We start from the raw sequence: 8,376 nt of genomic DNA, 5'->3' as shown, positions 1-8,376 counted from the left end.
AAGTGATCTCCAGCTTAAGTCATTACCCAACCTGTAAACCAGAAAATGTGCTCACATTTGTGATAGTAGTTTTAAGGAGGATAAAATTTTGGCTACAGGGAGAGTCTTATTTGTAAACATATATTTAAATAGGAATTGGCATGGAAACAATTATATAGGGACTCTTGAATCACAACTGGGGAGAAATGACTTGTGATGGGCAGACACACATAGTAGCCTTTTTCTTTCTTTTTCTGTTATTTAAACTGAAAGATGATCTCAAGGGTCCCTTTCAACTCTAAAGTACTATGACTTACAGACTTAAAAATTTGGAGTTGCACCCAAGCTTTTAGAAGCATATATATTCTTGTCTTAAAGCCAATAATTTTTTGTTAACTTACCACTTCATCATCATCCAAGTAGTTATACCAATGAATCCCTTCTGGGATGAACTGCATTATTTATAGCTAAAATGCTTGATATATATTAATAAAATCATAATATACAGACCAAATTCTTTCTTCTCCCTGAATATATTCCCCTTGGTATATGTATTTTTTTAATTTGGAAATCATGATTGTATCAATTATGAGGTAAGAGAAAGAGCACCAAGAGTTTCAATGATGAGTTGTAAAATACCATGAATTCTTTTCTACATAATAAGACTGTTGTTTATAGTATTATGAAAAAAGAGTTTGAGTCAAAGACAGACCTATTGAGCCTTTGCACATTTCTCTCAAAGGGCCTAATCTTTTTGGTAAATGTCAAGAAAGGACATTGGAGACAGTTTCCCTCCCATCCCTGACTACTGGATGATGACATAGTACCTCAAGGATCCTAGACACTAAACATATTCTGGTTTACAGCGATACACAACAAATTTGGTTAGGTTAGGTTTTTTTTTTTTTTGGATGCTGGAGACATTTATTAAAGACACTACCAAAATTTTGGCAAACATTCCAAAAAATCAGATTTGTAAACATAATGCTTCCCTTTTCAATTGGCAGCACTTTGAAAAGACAATATGGTGAGACAACACAATTTAAGCCAACGTTAGTTCAAAATCCTTACATGCTTGACCAAATAACTTATGTTCCCACATGATAAAACAAGCGATAGTTTAAATCAAAGTAAACAGATAAAACTGCATGAAATGAAAGTTTGTGCTGTTTGATGAATCACAGTATTTTATAGTTAAATATATCTGTTCTTTGTTATATTCCTGAAACCCAGGAGAAAAAAAAATCTTTAAATATACATTTCATGTAGGCAATAGCTTCTTTGCATATCTCTCTTCAAAAAAATACTTTATAGCAGTATATAAATAGGTCACCTACATGTTTAATTTTATAATTTTGCCCCAAAACTATAGATCAGTTTCATTTTCATAACATTGATTTTTTCCAACATTAATAAAGCTGACAAACTGTTGAAATGGAAATGCTTGTCTTCCACAATAGAAGTAGCAGTTTTATAGGAAAAAACCTACAGTAACACTCGTCAGTTGTTTTAACCTGAGCGTTTTGGCCTACTAAGAGTAGCAGCTTTTTTTCTTCGTGCATGCTCACATCCATACAACCTCTCCACACATACAGTTAAGTACAATCACACTCTTACAGACGCTGGTAGACCACAATGTGCTTCTCCATTGCTTTAATAAAATGGGAAGCAGTGTAGCTAATGATTAACTACACTATGTATACAACAAGCAAACACCTTAAGGCAACCATTGCAATGGGGGGGGGGGGAGGGTTTAATTTTGTAGGGATAAATGACTGTTTGAGATCAAGTCAGGATTATATAATTTACACACACACACACACACACACACACACACACACACACACACACACACACCTCTCTATTTCTTAACCCTCCAAAACAATGTTTTAACTTTTTTTTTGTATTTTGTGCAAATTTCTAAACCTTCTACCAATTAAGGCAAAGAGTTCGCATTAATAAAGGTCAAAAACCTGGCCTATATTTATCCAAAAGCATCTCAACTTGCTACATTGTTATTTCCTTGAAAATGTTCACAACCTTTAAGTATAGACACTGGACCCCCCAATATCTAAAAGTGATCTCCATGGACAAACTAAAGTCTTGAGGGGGGGGCAGGGAAGGGACCAGAAAAAGCAGCTTCAAATATGCAGGGAAGCAAAATAAAATAAAAAAAATAATAAAAAAAGTAACTCAAAGTTTGCTAATACTGAAACTTTTAACTGACAAAGTTTCAACTTTTTAGAATCTTAGAGCAACTCATTTGGAATTTTAAATAAATAATCTTAAGTTTATTCACATCTTCTGGTCTAAGCAGAGGTTTAGTGCCAGGACCCTGCTTGCTGTTGGTCGAATTCACCTATTAGTCTTTTGATGTGAGCCAACTTGTTATGAAGATATTCACATCTGTATTTTTCTTCATGGTAATTGGGACTAGACTGTAGAAGGGAAAAAAGTAGGTTTTAGAAACATATTTACTGCTTCTTTCATCAGAACAGAAAACAAAATACTGACAATTCCTACCTGATTGATCTTCTTATATTCTTCTAGGACTTCTTCATGAATAGTCTATAAAACAAAAGGTTTAAAGTAAGAACATAAGGCAGAATTCTTTGGGAAAAATGAAAAGTTGATCTCATTAATAGTTGAATTTTATTATGAAGTTTGCTATTAAGTAAAAATGTAGAAAAATAAAAATGAATCCTTCTCCATTGCTTATATTCTAATTCACTGAATAATCCTATAAAAATGGTACAGCTCCATAAAGTATATGTAATAAAGTTTTAACCCTGTTAAACCTATCACACAGTGAGCCTTCAGGTTGTTATTCCATAGGGATATAGGAGGATGGATGTATACCAATCTCTCACTATTTTTATGTATTCCATTTTATATGCATTTTATTGCTTCCCCACAGAGCAAATAATATCTGCCTTACTTAGGGAGGGAGGAGGTAAGTTTTTATGAACTAGGAACAATTCTCTTAACAAGAGCTGGGAAACACTTTAAATATTTCTATTCTATGTTTCCTTGGAGTGATAATAGTAACAGTTTTGCTTGAAGTGAAAGCTAGAGTTTAATGACTTGGGTAGTTTGAACAAGGTTTGGGAAGGTTAAATCTCAAACTGGGGTGACAAACTTATACCATCTGCTTATATATTGTCATGAATGTTTATTTCAATAGGGCTGAAAGGAGGGAAAAGTAATTCCACATAGCTTTAAGGATATATTATGGATTTTGTAAGGATATAATATATATATTAAGGGTACATATACATGAGTCTCAATAGTTAGTAAACAAATGTTTATTAAATACTTATAAGCTAATATACCAAGTATTAAGGATGCAAAGGTACAATAACTTAATATCTAATGAGGAGGAGAATGAGATATGCAAAATGTGATACAACGAAGAAGTAAGTAAGTGCAAAGGAGAGATCCAGACATAGTACTATGAGAAATCTAGGACTATCTGTTATAGGGACGATCAGGAAACAATAATTGATGAGTGACTCAGAAAAGGAATTATTTCAAAGAGGGAAAAATAGAAATGGTGGATGCATTTTCTCTATGGGCACTAGCATGCACAAAGGCAAGGAGAGAGCAGGATGAAAATGGGACAGTCCAAATTGGATAGAACACTGAATAAGTGTATGAGATAAAAGGGAGAAAACATAGATTAGTGTCGAATTGTGAAGGAACTTGAACAGCAAGATAAGACATTTTATACTAATTGTTAAGTCAGGAATTTAAAAAATACAGTAATGACATTGTTTGATCAATGCATTAAAATTCATGTAAATGATAGAAAAGAAGAGTCAAGATGGTAAATTAGAAAGCCATTTCTCACTTTATTAGAACTGGCTGGTAAGAAAAGAGAAAATAAGGATAAACATTTAATAAAATTATGTAATAAACTCATATATGAAAAACACTTATTGAAGAAAAAAAGCAAAAGTAAGTCATGAGCACATAATCATCAGTCAGATACATACACTTTCACTACATGAGCAAATTTCTGATATGGCATAGTTCAAATATTCCCCTCAGCACACAGTAGGAGAGGAGGTTAAGAATTAAAGCCCAAATGAATATTTGAGCAATTAAGTTAGAATGTGGGAAAGGCTAAATAATTCACAGAGGCAAGTAGTTTTTTGTTTTTGGCAAGGCAATGGAGTCAAGTGACTTGCCCAAGGTCACACAACTAGGTAATTAAGTGTCTGAGGCTGGATTTGATCTTAGGTTCTCCTGACTCCAGGGCCAGTACTCTATCCACTGTGCCACCTAGCTGCCCCTCCAAGGCAACTTTTTTTTTAGGTTTTTTTTTTTTTTGCAAGGCAAACAGGGTTAAGTGGCTTGCCCAAGGCCACACAGCTAGGCAATTATTAAGTGTCTGAGACACGGATTTAAACTCAGGTACTCGTGACTCCAGAGCTGGTGCTTTATCCACTACGCCACCTAGCCGCCCCCCAAGGCAACTTTTTAATAATGTGACTATTGTAATAATTTAAAATTTTCTTTTGGGTTAAAAAAATGGTAAAAAAAATTACTAATAGCAAATGTTTTCTTCAAGCCCCATAGGTTCTGGGCACAGAGAATACATACTATATATGAGCTAGGGAATAGGTCCTCATTTCTCTCTTATGTCAAGGTGGTACTTCTTTCATGGGTCTAAACATTATGGGTTCAAAGAATAAACCACTTCCAAAAAGGACACATTTATTCCACTCATTGGATGAAATTCAACATCTCTATCAGTAGTTTTTTTCCCTATTAAATAGCTCTTTGAATTTCATATTGCCTCTCTAATTTCACATCAAACACCACATGTTTGTGCTTGGGAATGGAATGATCAGTCACCGTCTAAGCCCTGCTAAAAGGCCAAGAATCTCAGATAGTGGGCTTACACTGTCTGGTTAGAGATAGAAGATGGGGACAGAAAAGGTCACTCATGTGCAAGTGGTAGTCAAATCCACCTATTTATTACCTGATATTCCTTGGAGCCTGGAGAAAGGCGCTTACGTTGTGCATCAAGTTTAATAAACCTTCTAGCGACAGTCTCCATCCTGGCATGCAAAGTTCTGTACTCATCATACTCTGCATTGAAGTCATCTTTATAATTCTGGCGTTGCTCATGTGAGACAATAGCAATATATTTTCTAATAAAAATATTTGAAGATTATGATTACAAAACAAAATATTTTTTAAAATTTAAGCTGACATAAACCAAAGATTTTATTTAAATATTTGGAAAAAACATCTTTGATAACTTTTGTTATCAAATGCAAGAAAAAAACTACAAAAATTCTCTTTGCTGAGTTATCATAAACAAGCTATCAAAAGCTTAAGGGTTTAAATGAAATCCGAGAAAATATAAAACAGCAATATCAGTATCAACAACTTGGTGATAGAATTTAAATATCTTCAGGTCAAAAAAGAATAATTATGGAAGATTTATTTTCTTAAACTACTTTTTTCCCCAAAACAAGCTACATAGCATTACACTAATCACAGATAATCATTTGACATATTGAGACTTAAGCAATTAAGAAGAACTGCAAAGTATTTCCATCCACAGGAAAGAAAGCTCCAAATCATTAATAATAAGAGACACACAAATCAAAACAACACTAAGATTTTACCCTCACACCCTACAAAAATTGCAACACTTATTGGAGGGGTCATGGAATAATAGGCACACTAATTCATTGTTGGTGGAATTTTGAGATGGTTCAACCAATTTGGAAAGCATTTTAGAATCACATGGACTTAAAATGTCCATACTCTTTGAACCAAAGACTGGTTTTTATGCCCCACTGAAACCATCAATTAGAAGAAACTCCCCATAAACACGAAGATATTTATAGCAGCACTCTTTGGGATAGTTAAAAATTGGAAACACAGTAGATACTTATTGGCTGGGAAATAGCTAAAAAATTGTGTTACGTGAATATAATGGGATATTACTATGCTGTAAGAAATGATGTGTATGATGAATGCAGGGAAGCATGGAAAAGATCTATTTGAACTAATGCAGAGTGAAGTAAGCAGAGCCAAGAAAACAATGTACATAATAACTACAACAATGAAGAAATAGGAAAAACTGCACTCCAAAAAATTAAAAGTAAATCTAACAAAATTATAAAGGTCAAGTAAAACTTGATTGAAAAAATAAGAAGACACTCTTTACACTCCTTCATGAATGCAAAGCTGTTACAAATTTTATATGCTTTTGAACCTTTTCAATGTATTGATTATTTGGGATTTTTTCCCCCTCTCAGAAAGTATTATTTATTATTTGGAATAGTTCTCTGGGAGGAAAAGGATACTTGGTAATAATTATGATGATGTAAGAAACAAAAGATATTAATAAAAACTTATTTTAAAAAAGTCATAAAATTTGGAATCAGTTCTTCTAGACATAAAAAAACAATACTATAAGCAAACTAGAAGATCAAGGAGTAGTTTACTTGTCAGATCTATGGAAAGGGAAGCAGTTTATGACCAAGGCAGAGATGGAGAATATCATTAAAAACAAACTAGATAATTTTGATTACATTAAATTAAAAAGCTTTTGCACAGACAAAACCATTGTAACCAAGATCAAAAGAAATGTAGTAAATTGGGAAACAATCTTTACAACTAATGATTCTGACAAAGGACTCATCTCTAAAATATATAGAGAACTGAGTTAAATTTTTTTTAAAAAGACAAGCCATTCCCCAGTTGACAAATGGTCAAAGGATATGCAAAGGCATTTACAGATGAAAAATCAAAGCAATCTATAATAATATGAAAAATTGCTCTAAATCATTATTAGAGAAATGAAAATTAAAACATTTCTGAGGTACCACTTCATACCTCTCAGACTGGCCAATATGACCAGAAAGGACAATAACCAATGTTTGAAGGGATGTGGGAAATCTGGGACACTAATACATTGTTGGTGGAGCTGTGAACTCATCCAACCTTTCTGGAGAGCAATTTGGAATTATGCCCAAAGGCCAATAAAAGTGTGTATACCCTTTGATCCAGCAATACCACTACTGGTCTATACCCTGAAGAGATTATGAAAAAGAGTAAAACATCATTTGTACAAAAATGTTCATAGCAGCTCTGTTTGTGGTGGCAAAGAAATGGAAACTGAGGGAATGTCCATCAATTGGGGAATGGCTTAACAAACTGTGGTATATGTATGTGATGGGACACTATTGTTCTATTAGAAACCAAGAGGAATGGTAATTCAGGGAAGCCTGGAAGGATTTGCATGAACTGATGCTGAGTGAGATGAGCAGAACTAGAAGAACATTTTACACTCTAACAGCAACATGGGAGTGATGATCAACCTTAATGGACTTGCTCATACCAATAGGGCAGCAATCAGGCACAATTTTGGGGTGTCTGTGACAGAGAATGCCATTTTGTATCTTGAGAAAGAATTGTGGAGTTTGAACAAAGTTCAAGGACTATTACTTTTTTTTTTTTGCAAGGCAATGGGGTTAAGTGGCTTGCCCAAGGCCACACAGCTAGGTAATTATAAAGTGTCTGAGGCCAGATTTGAACTCAGGTACTCCTAACTCCAGGGCCAATGCTCTATCCACTGTACCACCTAGCCGCCCTGACTATTACCTTTAATTTAAAAAAAATGTTGTCTTTTTATGTAATTCTGCTGTATCTCCTACTATATGTTTCTTCCTTAAGGATATGATTTCTCTCTGATCACATTCAACTTCAATCAATCCATACTATGGGAATGATGTAAAGACTAGCAAACTGCCTTCCATGGGGGTGGAGTGGGGGGGGAGGGAAGTGAGATTGGGGGAAAAAATTGAAAACTCAAAATAAAACCTTTCTAAAATTTAAAAGAAAAAAGTCATAAGAAATTTGAGTGTTAGTATAACCAAAGAATATTATTATATTTTACAATAGAGAAGAGGTTCTTAACCTAATTAAAAATTTTTTTGATAACTGAAGTTCTGTGTAATTAGTTGCTTTTTTATCCTTGTACATGTTATATGCATTTAAAAAACTATTCTGAGAAGAGGTTCATAGATTTCACTAGAATGCCAAAGGATCTATGACACTCACAAAAAGTTGATTCTCATAAAAGAAATTCTCACTTTAGTTCTTTAAGAATTGTTGGCTTTAGAAGTATTTCATAAGTTGTAAATTTGAATCTTAATTTTATCATACCTTTTGCAGACTTATCCATAGGATATAAAAGAAGTTATTCATATAACAATCACAATAATAAAACAGAACAAAGTCTATTTTCCTAGGCAGAGAGGTAGACAAATTCAGAGATAATAAAGATGGTGAGGGATAAGAACTAGGTCTTACTGGTTGTTAAATTTAGTTTTTTAAAAACACTTAATGTTACACTGTATGGAGGGTACC

At 33.6% G+C, this 8,376-nt stretch overlaps 1 protein-coding gene across 1 annotated transcript in view; it reads right to left on the bottom strand.

Annotated features, from left to right (window-relative positions):
• Window positions 1-874: 874 nt before the first annotated feature.
• The window catches only part of ELL2 (elongation factor for RNA polymerase II 2), a 95,099-nt gene continuing 87,597 nt past the window's right edge, over window positions 875-8,376 (bottom strand). The window contains exons 10-12 of the mRNA XM_074202729.1: window positions 4,967-5,138; window positions 2,503-2,547; window positions 875-2,417 (exon numbers count right to left, since the gene is read on the bottom strand). Of these exons, the coding sequence (XP_074058830.1) occupies window positions 2,301-2,417; window positions 2,503-2,547; window positions 4,967-5,138 (334 nt within the window). The 3' untranslated portion in view covers window positions 875-2,300. The remainder of the gene's footprint in view (window positions 2,418-2,502; window positions 2,548-4,966; window positions 5,139-8,376) is intronic.

The sequence above is a fragment of the Macrotis lagotis genome, chromosome X (genome assembly GCF_037893015.1).
Source record: "Macrotis lagotis isolate mMagLag1 chromosome X, bilby.v1.9.chrom.fasta, whole genome shotgun sequence".
NCBI classification, from domain to species: Eukaryota; Metazoa; Chordata; class Mammalia; order Peramelemorphia; family Peramelidae; genus Macrotis; species Macrotis lagotis.
This window is presented reverse-complemented; position numbering and strand designations above follow the sequence as displayed.